General features: G+C 40.9%; 1 protein-coding gene across 1 annotated transcript in view; it reads left to right on the forward strand.

Annotated features, from left to right (window-relative positions):
- Nucleotides 1-23,583, forward strand: part of LOC109920177 (voltage-dependent L-type calcium channel subunit alpha-1C-like) — a 656,132-nt gene that overhangs the window by 145,371 nt on the left and 487,178 nt on the right. Inside the window, exon 6 of the mRNA XM_048607862.1 lies at nucleotides 23,163-23,315. Within this exon, the coding sequence (XP_048463819.1) occupies nucleotides 23,163-23,315 (153 nt within the window). The remainder of the gene's footprint in view (nucleotides 1-23,162; nucleotides 23,316-23,583) is intronic.

Raw genomic sequence — 23,583 nt, forward strand, 5'->3', positions numbered from 1 at the left:
GACGTTTCGGGCCTAGACCTTTCTGAAGAAGGGTCTAGGCCCGAAACATCAGCTTTCCTGCTTCTCTGATGCTGCTTGGCCTGCTGTGTTCATCCAGCTCCACACCTTGTTATCGCAGATAACACTTTGGGTTTTGGATTGGGGCCCCGGTATTGCGGTTAAATGGGAATCCCAACAGACATTGCATAGTGAGGTCACCCAGCAGTGATTTTCCATGAAATTGCCTGACTATTGTCCACAGGCTGTGCTTACCATTCAATTACAAATGCCAGTGGGAGGTTCTCCAGCTTGGGAGGAGCTGAAGTCTGTTGTTTCAGATTAGAGATAGAAAGAAACAGAGAGAGAGCCTCCACTTTGAAGTGCACTCTCAGAAACCTTTAAAACTTTTAAATGAGAAAGAAGCCACATAGGGCAACTGACAGGTTAACAAAACCCAGGCTATTTTTATAGCTGTAGCCAGGTGGGCAGGAAGCACTTCAAAGACTACCTGGAGCATTTATCACCCTAAACTGCCTCCAAGCAAATGAATTATTTCTAATGCCATAAGAATTCGAGAAGCTGACGAGGGATTTCTAGTCAGCCTCAGATAATTGGTTGAAATTAGCTTGTTGTGTTCCTTAATTGGCTGCCTATCACACGTGAGAAGCCCTTCCAGCCTGATTTTGCCCCTGGGAATGTAGTCCAGAGGTGGTGTTGTGCTAACACACTGATGTCCTGGAAGATGATGTAAATTTTCATATTTGCCTGCATCTGTGGATGAAAAATCTACATATTGAAGCAGGAATGGCATGCATGATAAGCTAGAAGAGATTACTTTGGGTAAATAAAGAAAAAAAATCAGAAACAAAGTCAAAGATCTCTCAAATTCATAAAAAAGAATCGAAATAGTTCCCTATAATTTGATTACCCCTAGAGATGGTTTTCAGTCATTCTTTTAAACCAGTCCAGCTAGGTTTTACTTCGGGATTTCAATGCGGTGTGGCATCTCAGCAATTTGGTGTCAAGAACATATTGGGGTCTGATTCATTGCCTTATGTTGTGTGTATTCATGCTTGCCTCTTTCTACTTGGTGACTAAAGTGGCTGTTAAAATGGTAACAGGCAGGAATTGAGCAGCACAGGTGCAGTACATATTCAAGAAGGCCAATGGAATTGTTGGCACTTATTTCAAGGAGTTTGGAGTATAAGAGTAGGGAAGTCCTACTGCAACTCTACAAGGTTCTGATGAGACTATGCCTGAAGCACTATCAGCAGATTTAGTCCCCTCATTTTAAGGAAAGATATTGTTTCATTGGAGGCAGTTCACTGGATAATTCCTGTTATGGAGGGATTGTCTTATAATAAATAAGAACTAGGAGCAGGAGTAGGCCGTCCAGCCCTTTGAGCCTGCTCCGCCAAACAGTAAGATCATGGCTGATCTTTTCGTGGGCTCAGATCCACTTACCCACGTTCTTACCATATCCCTTAATTCCTTCATTGTTCAAAAAAAATCTACCTTATCTTTAAAAACGTTTACTGAAGTAGCGTCAACTACTTCACTGGGCAAGGAATTCCATAGATTAACAACCCTCTGGGTGAAGAAATTCCTTCTCAATTCAGTCCTAAATCTGCTCCCTCTAATCTTGAGGCTATGCCCTCTTGTCCTAGCTTCACCTGCCAGTGGAAACATCCTCTCTACTTCTATCTTATCTATTCCCTTCATAATTTTATATGTTTCTATAAGATCCCCCCTCAATCTTCTGAATTCCAATGAATATAATCCCAATCTTCTCAGTCTCTCCTCATAAGCCAACCCCCTCAACTCCGGAATCAACCTAGTGAACCTCCTTTGCACCCCCTCCAGTGCCAATACATCCTTTCTCAAGTAAGGAGACCAAAACTGCACACAGTACTCCAGGTGTGGCCTCACCAGCACCTTGTACAGCTGCAACATAACCTCTCTGCTTTTAATTTCAATCCCTTTAGCAATGAAGGACAAAATTCCATTTGCCTTCCTAATTACTTGTACCTGCAGACCTACCTTCTGTGATTCATGCACAAAGACACCCAGGCCCCTCTGCATAGCAGCATGCTGCAACTTTTTACCATTCAAGTAATAATCCTTTTTACTATTACTCCTAGCAAAATGTATGACTTCACATTTATTTACATTGTATTCCATCTGCCAGACCTTTGCCCACTCACTCAATGTATCTATGTTCCTCTGCAAAGTTTCACAGTCCTCTGCACACTTTGCTCTGCCACTCATCTTAGTGTCATCTGCAAACTTTGACACCCTACAAGTGGTCCCCAACTCCAAATCATCTATATAAGTTGCGGTCCCAACACCGATCCCTGAGGCACACCACTAGTCACTGACTGCCAGCTAGAATAGCACTCATTTTTCCCCACTCTTTGCTTCCTGTTAGTCAACCAATCCTCTATCCATGCTAGTACTTTACCCTTAATGCCATGCATCCTTATCTTATGCAGTAGCCTCTTGTGCGGCACCTTGTCGAAGGCCTTTTGGAAATCTAGGTACACCGCATCCACTGGGTCCCCATTGTCCACCTTGCTCATAATGTCTTCATAGAATTCCAAAAGATTTGTCAAGCATGACCTGCCCTTCATGAACCCATGCTGCGTCTGCCCAACAGGACAATTTCTATCAAGATGCCTTGCTATTTCTTCCTTGATAATAGACTCAAGCATCTTCCCCACTACAGAGGTTAAGCTAACCGGTCTATAATTCCCCATCTTTTGTCTACTTCCTTTTTTAAACAGTGGCGTCACATTTGCTGTTTTCCAACCTGCTGGGACTGCCCCAGAGTCCAGCGAGTTTTGGAAAATTACCGCCAGTGCACCTGCTATTTCTCCTGCCATCTCTTTTAGTACCCTGGGATGCATTCCATCAGAGCCAGGAGACTTATCAATCCTTAGCTCCATTAGCTTGCCCAATACTACCTCTTCCATAATAATGATTGTTTCCAGGTCCTCACCTACCTTCGTCTCTTTGTCAATTACTGGCATGTTATTAGTGTCTTCCACTGTGAAGACCGATACAAAATACCTGTTCAATGCCTCGGCCATTTCATCATATCCCATAACTAAATTACCCTTCTCATGCTCTAAAGGGCCAACGTTTACTTTAGCCACTCTTTTTCGTTTTATATATTTATAGAAACTTTTGCTATCTGTCTTTATATTCTGTGCTAGTTTTTTCTCGTGTTCTATCTTACTTTTCTTTGTAGCTCTTTTTGTGGCTTTCTGTTGACCTTTAAAGTTTTCCCAATCTTCTAGTTTCATGCTGTTTTTGGCCACTTTGTATGCCTTCTCTTTCAATTTGATAGCCTCCCTTATTTCTTTAGACACCCATGGCAGATTACCCCTTTTCTTACAGTCCTTCCTTTTCATTGGAATATACTTTTGCTGAGCACTTTGAAAAATTGCTTTGAAAGTCCTCCACTGCTCGTCAACTGTCCCACCATAAAATCTTTGTTTCCAGTCTACTTTAGCCAAGTCCTCCCTCATTCTATTGTAGTTCCCCTTGTTCAAGCACAGGACCCTGGTATTGGATTTTATCTTCACACACTCCATCTGTATTCTAAATTCAACCATACTGTGATCATTCCTTCCAAGAGGATCCCTAACTATGAGGTCATTAATTATTCCTGTCTCATTACACAGGACCAGATCTAGGATAGCTTGCTCCCTCATTGGTTCCATTACATACTGTTCAAGAAAACTATCACGGATACACTCAACGAACTCCTCCTCAAGGCTACCCTGACCGAGCTGGTTCGACCAATCTATATGTAGGTTAAAATCCCCCATGATAATTGCCGTACCATTTTTACAGGCATTAGTTATTTTTTTGTTTATTGCCGCCCCAATGTGAGGTTATTATTTGGTGGCCTACAGACTACGCCTATCAGTGACTTTTTCCTCTTAGAATTTCTAATTTCCACCCAAATGGATTCAACCTCATTCTCCATAGAACCTATAATCATCTCTCAGCACCGCCCTGATGGCGTCCTTGAATATCAGAGCTACACCACCTCCCTTACCTTCCTGTCTGTCCTTCCGAATAGTCTGGTACCCTTGGATATTTAGCTCCCAGTCGTGACCATCCTGTAACCATGTCTGCATAATGGCTACCAAATCATATTCATTCGCGATGATTTGTGCCGTTAACTCATCAACCTTGTTACGAATGCTATGAGCATTCAGGTAAAGTGCCTTTATGCTAGCTTTCTTACCCTCATGATTTCCAACATCTCTAATAATATCTCCTGAGTTATCCTTCCTTTTTGCTTCTTTCATAGTCTGCCTTGAACTTAAACCCTCCTGCACACATGCTAACCTGCTGCTTACCTTTTTATTTACGATCATACGCCATGTCGTTTTCCCTTTCCCTTTCCCCCAACTCACTAGTTTAAAGTCCTAGTGACCACCCTATTTATCCTTTTCGCAAGAACACTGGTTCTTGCTCTTACGAATCAGCTAATGTGACAAAGCTGTGGCTTTAAGCGGTGTGTTTTGTCCTGGTTTCTTTTGAAGAAAGGTTTTAAGGCAGAGGTATAAAGCAGTCTACCAGAACCACTAAAGTAAACAGCTTGTGAGGCCTTGGGTTTTTTTTAAAGTTGGTACAATAGAAGTAGTCTGAAGGGGTGTGGTCAAGCTCCCACAGAACTAGGGTCTTTCATTTAGCTTTCAGCAGAAGCTGATTGGGTTGTGAAAAGCTGTCACATCTCTTTGTTACAGCTGAAAATTGGAGTTCCCTCTCTTTCAGAATTGTCTTTTGATGTTCTTTCCTCCTGGATTGGAGAACTACATGTGAGACCATGTGTTTTCTGAATTTACCTTTTGCCAAGGGTGCGTTTATGGGACATTGCTATATTGGAACAGTTTATTATTAGTAGTAACTATATCTGCTGTTCTGTTAAGTTTTCCAGTGAGTTAAGTTATTCCAATTCCTTCTTTCTTTTGTTGTATTTTAACTATAGTGGATGAATAAAGTGTGTTTTGCTTTAAACCTGGCAGTTTGACCAATCGAATGGCATCTGGAATGCAACAGCTTATATTTATCTTAAAAATAAGAAAAAGTTAGGGTCTTGACTATCTTCTGAATAGTTTGAGGGGGTTTGGTCTGGTCCATAAACAGATTGGGACTCTACTCATTGGCATTTGGAAGAATGAGAGGTGATTTCATTGAAATATTTGAGATTCCTAAGGGCTTGACAGGGTAAATGAGATGATGTTTCATCTCATGGGACAGTCTGGGACCAGAGGGCATAGTCTCAGAATAAAGGGGTGCCAATTTAAGTCTAAGATGAGGAAGAATTTCTTCTCTCAAAGGGTTGAGTTTATTGTAAACATTACCACAGAGAATCCTTGTATATATCTGAGGTTGACTTAGATAAGTTCTTGATCAGTAGGGGAATCTAGGATGATGGAGAAAATGCAGGAAAGTAGACATGAGGAATGACAGATGAGCCATAATCCTATTGAATGACAGAGCAGGGCCAAATGGCCTATTCCTGTTCCTATTTCTTACGGTCATAATATCTGCATAGCTGTCTTGTTCCTACTGTACAATTAAAATCGCCTTCCGGGTTATTTAACTTCACTTAAAAAAATGCAAATGCTTTCTCTATTTGCTTGGTAAAGTATAAAAATTTCTGTCATTCTTTGAGCAAGAAATTCATTGAAATAACTGTTCTAAAATTGTTTTTCACCCATTTCTATTTATGTTTACTGGTCCTATGCTCCTTGTCTAGTTTGGAGTAATGATGTAAGTGTACCATATCCATACTTCTTAAGACTTCCTTTATAATTCATTATTTATTTTCCACTTGGAGTCAGTCATGCTTCTCTTGCAAATAAATGAAAGTGATAATTTCATACTCTTGATTTCTAGTTTCCTGTTTTGACACACAATGAACTGCTAATCTCTTCTACACATAGATTTAACATGCTGAATGAGAAGATTTACTGTGCCATGCCTACTTTGACATCATCTAAGTGCCATGCTGAGTGGCATAGACAACAATGGTCTTTCAAACTTTATAATCATGGTAACATTAAATTATTTGTTCTTAGATATGGGTTGTGCATGATGAAAATCTTGTGTTCACCTGTAGGTCAAGGACATGCACACCAAGCAGGGTATTGCATTACAAAGCGATTACCCGTAATACTAAAATATCAGTGCATATGCAGACATGGCCCATGACGTCAACTGGCTATGACCATTGGCATATGTGCAGCTGTCCTAGTGGGAAAGGAATAAAGGTCATTAGTGGGTGTGGGGTTTTGGCGGGTGGGATTAACCTGCACCAGGCCAGGGGGAGTGACCTGTATTGGGAACGAGGGCTGGGAGATGGGAGATAGGCAGCCTCTGAATGTTTATATTAAAAACCCCAGGCTTATGTACTTTTCTAAACACACAGTTCCTGTCGTACTGTCTCAGACTGGCTATTGCTTTCCATTGCTTACCAATTACATTGTCTGTCTTTGTGTTCGTGCATACTTTTGAAGCCATCTACAGATGTTGTTTACATGAATCACAGCTGTAGACTTAAGTGGTGTTGTATTCTTGTTTGCATTCCTTAACACAGAAATATAATTCTAATACTGGACTGGTAAGGAGCATAGATTGAGTTTATTTGAAAATCTCGAATAGGTTCACTTAAAAGACAAACTGACAACTTGCAGTTATAGAGCAACTGATATATCCATCCCTAGTCTACCTTTCTGCCATGTTGGACCCTTCTTGATTGCTGGTAATATGATATCATCTTGGTCCTCGGCTAAGCGACATACTCCGCTTTTGAAACAGTATTACAACATCCTCTTATTTTCTCCAAGATTAGAACAAAGAAAATTACAGCACAGGAACAGGCCCTCTAAGCCTGCGCCGATCCAGATCCTCTCTCTAAACCTGTCGCCTATTTTCCAAGGATCTGTATCCCTCTGCTCCCTGCCCATTCATGTATCTGTCTAGATACATCTTAAATGACGCTATCGTGCCCGCCCCTACCACCTCCGCTGGCAACGCGTTCCAGGCACCCACCACCCTCTGCATAAAGAACTTTCCATGCATATCTCCCTTAAACTTTTCCCCTCTCACCTTGAAATCGTGACCCCTAGTAATTCCCACTCTGGGAAAAAGCTTCTTGCTATCCACCCTGTTTATACCTCTCATGATTTTGTAGACCTCGATCAGGTCCCGCCTCAACCTCCGTCTTTCTAATGTAAATAATCCTAATCTACTCAACTTCTCTTCATAGCTAGCGCCCTCCATACCAGGCAACATCCTGGTGAACCTCCTTTGCACCCTTTCCAAAGCATCCACATCCTTTTTGGTAATGTGGCGACCAGAACTGTATGCAGTATTCCAAATGTGGTCGAACCAAAGTCCTATACAATATGGACCTGAACACCCAGATCTCTCTGTGCATCAATTCTCCCCAGGGCTTTTCCATTTATCGTATAGTTCGCTCTTGAATTGGATCTTCCAAAATGCATCACCTCGCATTTGCCTGGATTGAACTCCATCTGCCATTTCTCTGTCCAACTCTCCAATCTATCTGTATTCTGCTGTATTCTCCAACAGTCCCCTTCACTAACTGCTACTTTACCAATCTTAGTGTCATCTGCAAACTTGCTAATCAGACCATCTATACCTTCCTCCAGATCAATTATGTATATCACAAACAACAGTGGTCCCAACACGGATTCCTGTGGAACACCACTGGTCACAGTTCTCCATTTTGAGAAACTCCCTTCCACTACAACTCTCTGTCTCCTGTTGCCCAGCCAGTTCACTATCCATCTAGCCAGTACGCCCTGGACCCCATGCAACTTCACTTTCTCCATCAGCCTACCATAGGGAATCTTATCAAGCACCTTACTGAAGTCCATGTATATGACATCCACAATCCTTCCCTCATCTGTCAACTTTGCCACTTCCTCAAAGAATTCTATCAAGTTGGTAAGACATGACCTTCCCTGCACAAAACCATGCTGCCTATCACTAATTAACCCATTTTCTTCCAAATGTAAATAGATCCGATCCCTCAGTTTCTCCTCCAGCAGCTTCCCCACCTCTGACGTCAGGCTCACCCGTCTATAATTACCTGGATTATCCTTGCTACCCTTCTTAAACAAGGGGACAACATTAGCAATTCTCCAGTCCTCTGGGACCTCACCCGTGCTCAAGAATGCTGCAAAGATATCTGTTAAGGCCCCAGCTATTTCCTCTCTCGCTTCCCTCAGTAACCTGGGATAGATTCCATCTGGACCTGGGGACTTGTCCACCTGAATGCGTTTTAGTTAAGTTATGTGCAGCAAGTGATTCACAGAATCCCATTATAAATTAGTAATTCCAAAGCTATTTGCGTAGAAACAAGAATTGTGGAATTTACGGGTCTAAGAATCTGTATGATGTATAAGTTATTTGACAATCCTTCCAGAAATATTGATGGTTTAACCTTTTGGGGATTAAGATATTATAATTGGCTGCTTTCAACTTGTATACGTGTCTGTCTTTTGCATGTTTTTAAGAGTACTGGTTGTTGTTAAATATTATTCCACACTTTCATTATCAAGGTGTATCTTTGCGTATATTCAATGTGTAGTTGCTTTCTGTTTCTCCTCAAAGTTGCTCCATCGGATGCTATGACTTTGAAGGATTTAGACTCACTGCACAATTAGAATACTCCTGCAGCTAAACAGATTCCCTCAATAGCATTTATGACTCTGACCTACGCGCAGAATGGGTCATTGTGCAGCAGCAAGTCAGTTATGTAGCATTTTCATTCTCCCTCCTTTTTGAGAAGTTTGTTCAATATTTTTGTGACTTGTACAAATGATGGCACAGCGGGATTGTCCTAACTTCCCTTCAAAACAGGGTCTCTGTCACTGATGGTTGGTGTATATGGATTGGTGTTGCTCTTTGGTGTAATATGGCAATATCAAGATCTTGTTTTGTGGCCCTGCACTTCATAATGAGTTTTAATGAATGCACAATTCGCTTAGCAATCTATTATCTATCTCAGCATTATCTAGGATAATTTGATGCAGCTACCACATAGTTTACATTCTGTTGGCCACACATGTCCCTAAAAGGTCTGCCTATATAGCGTCATAGTCAGATATGATTGCTGCAGGTGTATCAAATGGATTGAATATTGTACTCATTATGGCTGTCATGGCCACTCTTAGTGTCCTTTAACTATCCTTTAACTAAAATTAGAAAATTGGAACAATAGGTGGTGACTAGGAAAAAATCCTTTACAATGTATGGTAAATGTCTGTTGCCATTTTGGACCAAGGTACTGACAGAATTTCGTGAGGGTGTAGAGGTTCTTTGTATTGCTGTAGCTGATGACTCTGGTGCGCCTAATTCTCTTCCTTTAGGCCATCAGTTGTGGATTATTAACTGTATTTCTTTTCCTCAGGTTGATTGCAGTTGCACTGACCAAATGTTTTCAAAGCAACTGTACCATATCTTCAGCTTGTTGTCTGTATTGTCTAGTTGTAAATCTACTGGAATTTATGCATTCTTGTTCACATTTGCTAATCAGCTCAATGAGTTTCCAAGGTAACTATTTTATTATTGGATTTGTAGCAAATGTTGAAGTTTCTTAGGCTGTGACTGCCCCTTACAGTAACTATCTTATTTACTCCTGTTAAAATTTTGTAGGTTTTTAAAGATTCCACCCTGCCCATTCTTTTGTGCTCCAGCAAATATAAACCCGAGATATCTCCGCAAGTCTTCTTTGCCTTGAGGAGTAGGCATGTGTTGTATTTCTTTGACTTTCCCTGGGTTGGGATAGATCCCATTACCGAATTAATCGAGCTAAAAACTTTCATTTGACCTATGTTCATCTGCAACAGCTTGTGTACTTTTATACACTTGGGACAAACCATTAATTTCCATATCATTCAGCTCTGTCTTAAACCTTGATTCTATGTCAGAGTCTCCTACTTTCTGGGAGTTGATTGATGCACCTTCTCTTAGGCGCATACCTAAGTGTCACCTTTGAACTTACCTACAGCATTGAATCTGTCTGGGTATATTTATTGTAAGTTGTGATCTGACTCAACGCATGTATTCTTGACCTGTTCTACTGCAATTGATATCTTGATAACTTCATCAATGGGTATAGTGTGGATTTCTGTTCGCTCTCGTAGTGGTGCAATTGCTGGTCTATTTATCTTCATCAAGTTAAATACTTGGTATTCCATGTGGTTTCCATGCAGAATTGCCATAGCTATATATCATCATCAATGTACAAATGCAAGGGATGGGTGATCCATTTCATGCAGTCAGTTTTGCTATTATAGGTGATTTCCTGAACTTCCAATGATCCACATGCATATTGTCCAGGTACAGAATTCTGACTGGTTGCTTGCTCTAGTTCCCATTTTTATTTTGAGTATGTGTTTAGCAATTTTCTTCTGCCACATGATATTAACAGAGGCAAAAGCTTCTAACCGTTTGACTTCTTATACACAATTCTTTCACTCTGAATCTTGGCCCTGTCTTGATGCTAACTTGGTGTATGTGCTTGTGTTTATTTGGGACTCTGGTGTACTGTCTGCAGTTGTGGTCAGCATGCTACAGATGTTTTTCTTTTGGTTGTGTCCTGCTATATACTCTGACTGCATCTTAGGTACTAGATTTCTTGCCTAGGCAAGCCCACTGTTCTTTTGCACCTGCAACAGTCTTAGAACACAGGACAGCCTCACAGCCGATGCAACAGACTGCATATTCAATACTTTTCAACATTTAATATTTACCCACCCTTCACATCTTTCAGGTTCCTAGAACTGACAATCTGTCATTATCATCATCATTTGGGAATGGTTTTGTCAAACAATTATACACAATTTGGTTGCTCACATTACGCAAATGATTCTACTCCTTTGAAACTGGCCCGATGCAACATCCAGATAGGAACAATATCCAAAGGCATGAAGTTCACGAAAAAACAGTGCAACAACAATCCCATGTGCAAATCTGAATGTCTTGAACTAACAATGATATATATCATTCTCTCATGATTCCCGATTTCACCTCCAAGTTTAAAAGTGGAATGAAAACCTTCCAGTAAATTAGTACTAGCTAGTTCGCCTACCGTGCTATTTCTGTCCACACATGTTGGTTTTGGTATCACAAAAAATACACATTTTAACTAAGCAGTAAATAGTTTGTCAATTTAAATTGAAACTAACCATGCTAAAAGCCCAGTATGGAGGAAACAATGGGAGAGCAAAACTTTGTAGATACTGGCAGCAGTGCACATTTTTTCACCTCTCAAGATTTTCTTACAGGCCCATTTTTAATTTTCGAGGGCTCTTTTTTGAATTCCAGGAAGTCCTTTGTCTTTCTCATTAACTCCTTTATTAGGTAATGCATGCATATAGTAACTTTACCTAGTTGTTTATGTTGGCACATTCTGTTCTGAGTCACAATGTAGCCAAATTATTGAAGAGAATTCAATTCAATAATCACCTTCCCTTCATCAACTAAAAATTACAACACAAAAGGAAAGGATTCATTTCCTAAACATGACAGTATTTTTATTCGCACAGGAAAACAGGCATAAGTTAGCAAAAGCATATTCTTTTCAAATTAACGAACATACTTCTACACATAAGGGGTCATCATCCTAAACAGACCTTCCAGACTGTTAAGGTTGAGCTCATATGTTTCTATCACATACGCATTAAGTTGTTATTAACCAGACAGTTGCTACTATTTTTGCTATATGTCCGATCTTAGATCTTAGTCTCAGATTTAACAATTATTGCAGTATTCATTACATTCATTGCATTTTGCCCAGGCAGTAACTCATGAACATAAGCTTAAACCAGAGATACCACATTCAGTTGCAAGTGATTCATTACCCAAGTTTTTCTGGCTCCTAATTAACTGAATGTTCCTTTGTTGACAGGTTAAAAACTTTTCTTCCTTCTTTTCAGCCTCCCCACCACCCCCAAACTTGAAACCACCTTCTGTGTTCCCTCCCTCGTTGCAGCCTCAATTTCTCTATTTCTTTTTCCACCTTCTCCTACCCTGTTGCAGTCATCTAACTAGCCCACATCTTGTAGCCAGCGTGACTTCCCTTTGCAGCATCCTCGTCTCTCCCCACTACTCCTTGCCCAGGCCCCCTTTCTAGCAACTCCTTGCAACTTCCCTGACTTCCCAGGCCTCCCTTGGAGTCATGTTCTCCCCATTGCCTGGTTTGCAGCCATCTTCTCTCACCATATCCCTTTGCAGACTTAATTTCTCTCTCCTGATCCCTCTTGCAGCAGCCTTCACCTCACCCAACCCCTCTTGCTACTTCTTTCTCTTCCTCCACACCCTTTTGCAGGCGCCTTCTCTTCACCGCATTCTGACACTTCTAGCAGCATCCTTTTCCTGACTCCTCTGCAGCAACCTCCTTTTTCTCACTCCTACTCAATCTCTGATACAATCGCCCCACGAACCCTAGCAGAACAGCTCCTGCAATACCTCCCCCCACCACTGAGCCCAGGAAAAGGTACCATCCTGGCTTCCATAAGGGGCAGCAATCTCCCAGTTCCAGTTCTGCACCCCCAGCCTTGACAAAAGTTAGCCCCTTCCTGGCCCTAGCTTTGGGTAAAGTGCTCCCAGTTCAAGGCTTCCTGACACCATTGGGTGACTGTAGTTCATCTGACTACTCGCTCACTATTGCCATTTACTTTCCCAACCACTTGCTGCTTCTTCAAGCACAGGAGGCTGTTTCTGTCCCAAGTTTGTTGTTGTTTGCTGTTTTTGTTGTTCAGTTGTTTGTTGCTTTTGGAAAATGGTGGACCTCTGGGACTGATGACCATGCAGTTGCTCATTCATTTAGTAAAATCTGATCTGCTCATCAACTGCTGTGAAGGAAAGGCTTTTCCATTTGCAAATAGATATGTGGTCGCAATGGTAGATCTTGCAACTCTTGAGCCTTTCTTCTTATTCAGCTTTAGGGTCACCTGAGAATTTCTCTCTGGAAGCCTCACTAGCTTCCGATCATGGGCCTTGCTCTTTTAATCAGTGACAATGCTGGGTGCATTGGTATTGTTTGCAAAGTTTTTATCTCTTCAACTGATGATTGACCATTTCAGAACTTCTGCACTTGTCATTAGCTTTCTTCAGGAATGCTTCTTTTCCCTTAAAATACGTGCTTTCACAGAAGAATCTTTTGTACCAAAGATGTTCTCATCTCTGTTATGGTCATCCTTCAATTGCCTAAACTTACAAGATTCAGCTAGGTATCTCAGTACAGTTACATACTGACCAATCTTTTCCCTCTCTTTCTGAGCTCTGGTGTTAAGCATATACCATTCATAGATAGCATTGGTAGAGAATTTAAGATGGTTATTTAAGGCCTGCAAAATCTCACATCGATACAATTTATAGCATTCCTTCCCCATAACTACTAGCATAGTTGTTTCTCCTAAGTGTTCAAGTTTCTTGTCCAACTCTATGGTAATCTTATAATTCTGTCACTGAAACTGGAAGATTTGTCAATTTGCCCATTTGTCTGTTGAAGTAGATATTGGAAAATTTGACAACATTAATAAATTGCCCAGGTGTAAATGTCCCATAAAATGTTGTAAACTGAACTTTCAATTATTCTCTGCTATTTTTGTATCTGATGGCTCTGTTACAGCTATCAATTCCACATTCGCACTGCTGATACATAGGCCAGATTTTCCTTCCTCTATCCATTTTGAAATGGCTAGGGCAGGACTTCATTCCAAGATTCCTGACCCAACTCCCTTCATGTGGGACTTTAATGACATGGGATCAGGGTAGTGAGCCCACATACAGTGATGCTACTGTTGCCTAATCCATTGTGGGGATGAACATTTTAGACATCTTTGTGATTGCATGGAATCGGGTTCATTTTGATCATTAAAGTCATAGAATCCCTACAGTATGGAAGCAGGCCATTTGGCCAGTCGAGTCTATACCACCCCTCCAAAAAGCACCCTAAACAGACCCACCCCTCTACCCTTTTCCTGTAACCCTGCATTTCCTATGGCTAATTCACCTAGCCTGCACATCCCTGGACATAATGGGCAATCTAGCACGTCCAATTTACTTAACCTGCACATCTTTGGACTGTGGGAAGAACCCAGAGCACCTGGAGGAAACACATGCAGACATGGAGAGAATGTTTGTGTGGAGTTTGCACAGTCGCCCAAATTTGTGTTATGAACCTGGGTCTCTGTGAGGCAGCAGTACTAACCATTGAGCCACTGTGCTGCCCCATTTTGTTATGAGGCATGTTTCAGCGCATGTTAGAGGAGTCATGAACCTTGGAGAAATCCTGTTGTGAAGTTAAGAACATTTAGAAGGGTACTTTCAAAAGAATTTGCCAGCCTCAAATGTCATAAATAGATGCTGTGTGATAAACACATTTTAAATGCAGATATTGAGCATAGTGCTGTATCCTTAAAAATTAATTGAAGAGAGCATTTCTCATCATTGTGAAAGTGTTAAGGTGCATTAGAATACTTTATTGAGGAGAAAAAGTCCTCTTCTATATTCAACAGTATTGAGAAGTTGATATTAACATGTCATCTGGTCCTCTTGCTGTCATTATTACAGTGATTTAAAGTCCAAGCAACTTTTGACCCTATGAGATAACTGAACGGTGCCTGATTTCTTTGATTGAAAGTCCGTTTGCTGAGCCATTAAAACAAAATTGTGCAGATAACTATCTGTTTAAGCAACTTCAAAGGCTTGATTATGTTGAACTGTGGAGAGTTTGGCATGGTGGCTCAGTAGTTAGTACTGCTGCCTCACAGCACCAGGAACCAGGGTTCGATTCCACCCTTGGGCGACTGTCTGTTTGGAGTTTGCACATTCTCCTCGTGACTGTGTGGGTTTCCTCTGGGTGCTCCGGTTTCCTTCCACAGTCCAAAGATGTGCACGCTAGGTGGATTAGCCATGCTAAATTGCCCATAGTGCTCGCTAATATGTTGATTAAGTGGGTTATAGGGGATGGGAATGGGTGGGATACTCTGAGGGTTGGTGTGGACTTGTTGGGCCAAAGGGATTCTATGATCTTCTATGATCTATGATAAGGTTGGGCAATGGCATCACATTATGAATCTTTGTTTTAGTTCCAATCTCAACGAATAATTAAACTCCATAGGGTCTGTTTACACAGCTGAGGTGAACCGAGGGCTTTGATTTGCAGTTGTATAAGTAGCTAATAGGATTAAAGCATTTTAAAGAGGTGTTTGAATGCTGTTATGTTGACAGGTTTATGTGTATTAAAATTGCAAGTTTCGTTCAAGTGGAGTTTACATGTTTGTGTTTGATGGTTTTACAAGATTCTAATAGCTTTTATTTAAGTGGATTTTGAATGGATGATTGTTTTTGTTTTATTCCTGAATATTCCAGAAGTTTAATATCATTATTGCAGGTCTCATGATTTCAATTCATGGTAGAAACTAAATAAGTGGATATGCAGGGGCAGCAGGGTAGGTTGTGGGATGTGCAGAGCATAGAAGAGGTATGGAAGATATGAAAGGTTAAGGGATGAGGTATGGATTTGGCAGATCATGAGTGTAAGAATTACAGGGGACATGTGCAGAACTGGGTCAGTGTCAAAGCAAACCAACTTGGGCTTTCTAATTTAACTGTGACATACACACAGCTTTATTCTCATCATCCTCCCTCAGCGGAGGTGATAGCCTAGTGGCATTATCACTGGACTATTATTCCAGAGACCTAGGTAGTGTTCTGGCACCCAGGTTCAAATCCTGGTGGAATTTGAATTCAATAAAAAAAAAATCTGTAATTGAGAGTCTAAAGATCACGAATCCATTGTCAATGGTTGGAAAAATCCATCTGGTTCACTAATGGTTCTCCTTCAGGGAAGGAAACTTGCCACCCTCACCTGGTCTGGCTTACATGTGACTTCAGACCCACAGCAATATGGTTTACTCTCAATTGCCCTCTGAAAAGGCCTAGTAAGCCACTAAGTTGTACCAATTGCTACAAAGTCTCAAAGAAATGGAAATTGGCAGATCACCTAACATCGACCTAGGTGCTGGAAAAGACAACAGCAGAAACAGCCCTGTTGACCCTGCAAATTCCTCCTGACCAACATCTGGGGTCTAGTGCCAAAATTGGAAGAGCTATCTCTCAAACTGGTCAAGCAACAGCCTGACATAGTCATACTCACAGAATTATACCTTACAGACAATGTCCCAAACACCACCATCACCGTCCTTGGATATGTCCTGTTCCACCGGCAGTACAGACCCGGCAGAGGTAGTGGCACAGTGGTATACAGTTGGGAGGGAGTTGCTCTGGGAGTCCTCAACATTGATCTCTGACCCAATGAAGCCTTGTGGCTTTAGGTTTAACATGGGCAAGGAAACCTCCTGCTGATTAGACCATACTGTCCTCCTTCAGTTGATGAGTTGGTGCTCCTTCATGGTGCAGCCAAGAAGTTTGTATATTTAATGTCCTTTAGAAAAGGATAATCTGCCATTCTTACCTGATCTGGCATACGTGTGACTCCAGACCCACAGCAATGTGGTTGATTCTTAATTGCCCTCTGGATTATCAGAGATAGGTGATAAATGCTGCCGAGCCAGCAATGCCCTCATTCAGTGAATGAATTAAATCAAAAGGACATAAGGAACCTACAAAGGAATATAGGTAGGTTAAGTAAGTGGGCAGAGAACTGGCAAATGGTGTGCAATGTCAAGAAGGTGGAAGTTGTTCATTTCGCATAAAGAATTAAAAAAAAGCATATTGTCTAGATGGTGAGAGGTTGCAGAGAGATGCAGGCTGTCCTCATACGTGAATTGCAGAATGTTAAATACAGGTGCAGCAAGTAATAGGCAAGTTAATAGAATGTTATGTTTTATTGTGAGGAGAATTGAATGCAAGGGTGGATGTGGCAAGGATGTTTTCTCATGTGGGAGAATCTAGGAGTAGGCGTCATAGTTTTAAAAATAAGGGGTTGCCCATTTAAGACAAATAGGGAAAAATGTTTTCTCTCGGACAGTTGATCTTTGGAATTTTGTTTCTCAGAAGATAGGTGTGGAATATTTAAATAATTTTATGATGGAGGTAGATAGATTTTAGATTACAAAGGTGCTGGAAAAATTATTGGGGTATGCAAGAATGTCAACATGTAGAGTTGAGGTTAAAATCAAATCAGTCAAAAGTTGAGTGGCTTACTCTAGTTTCTTGTTCATATGTTCATATGATCACATTTTCATACAGGGAAATGTGATAAAGTGGTGTGATCTAGCAAAAAATTGTCAGTAACAACCTTGATGTATTGTGACTCAGGGTTGTGAGATGCTACACAGATCCCCTGTGGAACCTTGGAAGCAGCTAGTTGGATTAAGATTTTGTGCAGCTATCACCTCAAAAGCCACTGTTTTTGGATGGCCACCCATTCTTTCAGGTCAAAGGTCCTGCTCCAGCAGTTGGCATTGTTCTGTGATAGTGTCATGGGATATCTTCAGTCTGCAACAACACTTCTTTGCTTATCTAGGGGGGATTTCATTGAGGACTCTGGATCTCATGTACGTCCTCTGCATTCTGAGGGGGGCTTTTGCGGCGACTGCTTCATGTGGAGGCCTTTGATAGTTGCTGGTGGTCCTGGGTTTACTGGCCCACCTGTTCTTTCTCCATTTCTCTGTGCCCGAATCAGTAGCAACATCCCTCCTGTGGCTAGATCTATTGGTCACGCTTTCAATGAACCTGTGTGGATGTTCAAGAAACAGGTCTTTATTTATGTGAGCAGTCAACATTCAAATTACTTTGTACAGTGAGCCACGGAATGCCTCTGCATTGAACTTTAATGTGGGACCTAATTTCAATGAATGAAATCTGCACAAGTGATATCAAGCAAGCTCAGTAGATGCCATATGATTACTGATAGTTTGCCACATCACCCAAGAGCAGCAACTGCATGTTAGCAAATACTTTTTTAAAGTTCAAAATGAGAGACGATCAGTTCCATGCCCTCCTGCAGCCTGTGAGATCTTGAATTGTGTTTATGAATTGGACTTCACAGGTAAGACTTTCAAGGTCACCAGTGATTATTTCTGCTTTACGGAGCTGACTGTCTTCAAGTTGTAATGATAAATAATATGGTCAAGATTGCTTTTGTAGAGTATTTATACCCAGATAGTTGGACACTGCATGCATTTCACACATAGGTGACCATGATGATTAATGCTGTTGCCTCTTGAAGGAACTCATTATTCATAAGAGAACCCATGCTCAGACTGAAAATAAATGCTTATTCCTCCCTCTCCATAAACCATAAGATACAGGAGCAGACAGAGGCCATTTGGCCCATTGAGTCTGCTCCACCATTCAATCATGGCTGATATGTTTCTAAACCCCATTCTCCTGCCTTCTCCCCTTAACCTTTGATCCCCTTACTAATTAAGAACCTATCTATCTCTGTCTTAAATACAATCAGTGATTTGTCCTTCGCAGCTTTCTGTGCCATTGAGTTCATAGATCCACTACCCTTTGCTGAAGAAATTTCACTTCATCTCAGTTGTAAAGGGTCATCCCTTCACTCTGTGGGTGTGCCTTCAGTCCTAGTCTCTCCTATTAGCAGAAACATCACCTTCATGTCCATTCTAGGCCTCCCACTATTCTGTAAGATTCAATGAGATTCTCCTCTTATTCTTCTAAACTCCATGGTGTACAGTTGCAGAGTTCTCAACTGTTCCACATATGAAAAGCCCTTCATCCCCAGTATCTTTCTTGTAAACCTCTCTGGACCCCCTCCAAGGCCAGCACATCCTCCCTTTGACACGGGTCTCAAATTGCTCATTATATACCAAATGTGGTCTGATCAGAGCCTTATACAGCCTGAGTAGTACATCCATTCTCTTAATGCTAATGTTGTATTTTCCTTCCTAGCTGCCATCTGAACCTGCATGTTAACCTTAAGAGAAACCTGAACTAGGACTCCGAAGTCTCTTTGTGCATCAGATTTCCAAAGTCTTCCCCTATTTAGAAAGTAGTCTAAGATCTATTCTCCCTACCAAAGTATATAACCTCACATTTTCTCACAGTATATTCCACCTGCCACTTCTTTGCCTCCTCACCTAACATGTCAAGTCCTTCTACAGCCTTCCTTCCTCCTAAATATTACCTGTCCCTCTACCTATTTTTGTGTTATTTGCAAACTTAGCAACAATACTCTTGGTTCCTTTGACCAGATTGTTAATGTATAATGTAAATAGTTTAGGTCCCAATACTGACCCCTTTGGAACTCCACTAGTCACCGGCTACCATCCTGAAAAAGATCTCTTTATCTCTACTTTCTGCCTTTTGCCAGTCAGCCAATCCTGTATCCATGCCAAACCTTGCTCCAAACAGTCTGGGTTCTTGTCTTATTTAGCAGCCTTCTTTGTTGCACCTTCTCAAAGGCTTTTTGGAAATTCAAACAGGTCGTGTCCACTGGCTCTCCTTCATCTAACTTGCTTGCTACCTTCTGAAATAATTCTAACAGATTTGTCAGGCATGGCATCCTCTTGATGAAGCTTTGCTGACTCAGTCATATTTTAACATGTACATTCAAGTACTCAACAAGCTCATCCTTAATAATGGACTATAAAATCTTACCAACGACTGAGGTCAGGTTAACCAACATGTAATTTCCCATCTTCTGCCTCCCTCCCTTCAACAGGAGTGTTGCATTGGCCATTATCCAGTCTTCTGGTATTCTTCCTGGCCCCAGTGATTCCTGAATGATCACCACCACTGTCTCCACAATCTCCTCACCTATCTCCTTCAGAACCCTGCAGTGTAGTCCATTCAGTCCAGGTGAATAATCCACTTTCAGACCCTTAAGCTTCTCTAGCACTTTCTCCTTAGTGATGGCCACTAAACTCACCTCTGCTGCCTGACCGTCTTGAAGTTCTGATATCCTAATGGTGTCTTCCACTGTGAAAACCGATGAAAAGTACCTGTTCAGTTCCTCTGACATTATTTTGTACTCCATAGCTACTTCGCCAGCCTCATTTTGCATTATTTCAGTATTCGCTCTTCCCTCTCTCTTACCTCTTACGTATCTTAAAAAAGACTTGCAATTTTCTTTTATATTACTAGCTAGCATACCCTCATATTTTATCTTCTCCACCCATATTGCTCTATTAGTTTGACCTCTGCTGATTTTTAAAGGCTTCCTGGTAATCTTCACCACATTATATGTTTTTCCTTTTGCTTTTGTGCTGACCTTGATTTCCCTTGTCAGCCTCATCCTCCCCTTAGTATATTTCTTCTTCTTTGGGATGAATTTCTGCTGTGCCTCCTGAATTACGTCAAAAATCTCCTGCCATTGCTGCTCCACCATCTTATCTACTGGGCTCCCCTTCCAGTCAACTCTGACCAACTCCTCCCTCAATTCTTTGTAGTTACCTTTACTCAGTTGTGATACCATTGCATCTGATTCCAGCTGCTCCCTCTCAAACTGCAGGGCGAATTCTATCATATTATGGTCTTTGCCCCCTACAGCTTCCTTCACCCTATCAAGTCTGCCTTACACACACATTGTGTGGTTGTAGCAATTTTCCATTTTCAGAGCATATTTATGATTCATGAGGTTTGGAAGTGTTATTTATTTGGTAACTATGGTGGACAGTCACTTTAAATGTCGGATTATAGGATCATAGAATCTGTACAGTGTGGAAACAGGCCCTTCAGCCCAACAAGTCTACACCAACCCTTGGAGCATCCCATCCAGACCCATCCCCCTATAACCCACCTAAGCTACACATCCCTGAACACTCTGGGCAACTTAGCATGGCCAATACACCTAACCTGCACATCTTTGGAGGAGGAAACCGGAGTACCCGGAGGAAACCCACGCAGACACTGGGAGAATGTGCAAACTTCACACAGACAGTTGTCTGAGGATGGAATTGAACCCGGGTCCCTGGTGCTGTGAGGCAGCAGGGCTAACCGCTGAGCCACCGTGCCGCCTGTGATGTCATTGATGGTATCATTGGCTGGTTTGGAGGGAATCAGCAATACCTTAATAATACTCCTACTTTGTTAAACACTTCAACCTCCTGGACCTTCTTGAAATGTGACAAGAAGGCAATGCAGGTCCTGCTTGGCAGTGTGAGTTGTAGGCTCAGCATTATATTGAAGGTCCCCCTGCCCACAATCCTTCATGTCCCTTTCTTTCTTGCAGTCCTTGTTAAACATATCAGTACTGAGCTTTAAGACAGTTCCCATCCTCCTTACATTTATGTCTTCATCTCCCAGTATTACCCCCTAATTCCCAGCCCTACAGCTTAACCATGCCAATCATCATGATACACTGTTCTCCCATTGAAACCAAAGTAGTTGTGACCATCAATGACACCCCCTCTGACAGTAACCCCTGTCCTTCCATACACTGTCTTCCACCCTTATAAATTGAGGTCCCTCCTTCACATGTATTGTCCCCTCTGCATCCCAGCATGCTGCCTCCAATCCCCATACTTTCCCAACTTCACAACTACAGCAGTGGCCGTAATGATCCCTCTTGACATTCATTTGACATGACCTCCGAGAACTGACTTGTGTCCCACCCTTCTGACCAACTTGGATAGACAGTCCTGACTGATGACCAACCGGATCCCAAATTGATCTCTGAATAGCTTTCTGGACTGGTTGCATTGAACTTGCAGGACTAACCATTGCCCACTCCCTGAACTGTAGTGATATGGGTCCTTGATCCTAATCATTGCAAGTTGTCCAGTGATCCTGTCCAAGCACCTGAACTGACCGTTCCAAATTTGTTCGATGAATCTGACTTTTATTCTTGCAAAGATCTCATTTCTGACCATCTCACCCTATTTTCCCAAGTGATTTGCCAGTTCCCACATTGTTCAGGGACTGAGAAGATTTTGCCTTATAGTTTCTTCATTAAAGACCATTTTTCAATAGTGCTAATTATGTGAAAACTACCCATTTTGTAATTAGGTAATTGAGATTTAAAGTGATATGTTATGTATTACTAAAAATGCCAGTGAATTTTTTTTTTTTGCTTTCAATGTTCTGATATTTCTGTTTTTTCTGTAACTCCTTGCACAAACTCTACTGTGAAGTGTTGATTCAATTGCCTCATTTCTCTAATGCGTGCAGGACTCATAGTACTAATGTATTTTTATATTTTCATGGGATTAGAATACTATTCTTTATAGGATAATATAAAACTAACATTTCTGGGTGATGTGGGGCATTGGGATCCAGACATTTTGAGGTAAGGCTTTAAGAGAAGTTATTTTACTGGTGCAGGAGAATTACAAAGAATTTCCAAATATTTTGTACAAATAATCAGTTGTACTCTTGTAATAATCTAATCTGTTCTCAGAGAATCAAGGCATATGTTTGTAAATAGCTTGTAAAATTGAACATACAAATAAGATATTGTTTTGAGATTTTAAAATAAGTAGTCAAAAAATTATTTAATTTGAAAACATTGTTTCTGTTATCACTACAGGTCCACACTACCCACGATATCCCAATGCTTGAAAGTCCATCCAAATCCTTGCAGGCTTTATATGTAAACTCTGAAAGAGACTCTCAAGAGCTTTACCTGGCATGATTTCTTTGAAGGCATTTTTTATACCTAAAGGAAGAAATTGTACAGGGAAATCATTGCCCGTTTTCCTCATTTGATGACAGGATGAAAGTCAGAGCGTAATTTCAAAAAACAATCTAAATGAATGGAAGGTTAACACTCCTAGTTTCATCTGAAAATCCAGTGCCATTTCCCTTTATGCTGACCAGGCCCAAGTGCCTTGGGGGTTTTACTATTTCCTAAGGTGTTTTTTTAGCATTGCTGTTACACTAAATATTAATTTTAATTGAAAATCACAAACTAAACGTATCTTTGCTGTAATCACCGTTTCTTTTCAAATAAGTCTCATGAAATAAACACTATGTAACTCATTCCCCTTTTATACTTCTATCAGGAAGTATGAATATTAAGACACCTTATGTTATCAATTTGGAATTGTCAGACGTAAAATCAACTAAATTGAATGTGCAAACATTAACCTTTGTAGGAATTATCCAATATTCAATATTAATTGTGACATTTCAACCATTTAAAAATTGCAGTATTTTCTAAAATAAAAACATTTTATTTGTGTTTGCAGGCCTCCAGGTGGTGTTAAATTCAATCATCAAGGCCATGGTCCCATTGCTACATATCGCTTTGTTGGTGCTGTTTGTAATTATCATCTATGCTATTATAGGATTAGAACTCTTCATGGGCAAAATGCACAAAACCTGCTTGTTTAACGAAACAGGTAAGACCATCAGTAATTGTTATACATACATCCAATTACTTAAGAGCAACCAACTGTTTTGTTTGAACCATATGTTTGTATATTTTGCTGATAAATAAATAGGCTTTTTACTTTTCATAATTTTTTTGAATTATGGCTTCATTCATTTTAAGTATAACTACAAATTTGGCTCAGTGGCAATACTTTTGCAACTGTGTTAGAAGATTAGTGGCTCAAATTTCATGCCGAGTTGAATACACAATTTGGAATGATGTTTCAATCCAGTTCT

The sequence above is a fragment of the Rhincodon typus genome, chromosome 18, assembly GCF_021869965.1.
Source record: "Rhincodon typus isolate 14 chromosome 18, sRhiTyp1.1, whole genome shotgun sequence".
In the NCBI taxonomy this organism is placed as follows: domain Eukaryota; kingdom Metazoa; phylum Chordata; class Chondrichthyes; order Orectolobiformes; family Rhincodontidae; genus Rhincodon; species Rhincodon typus.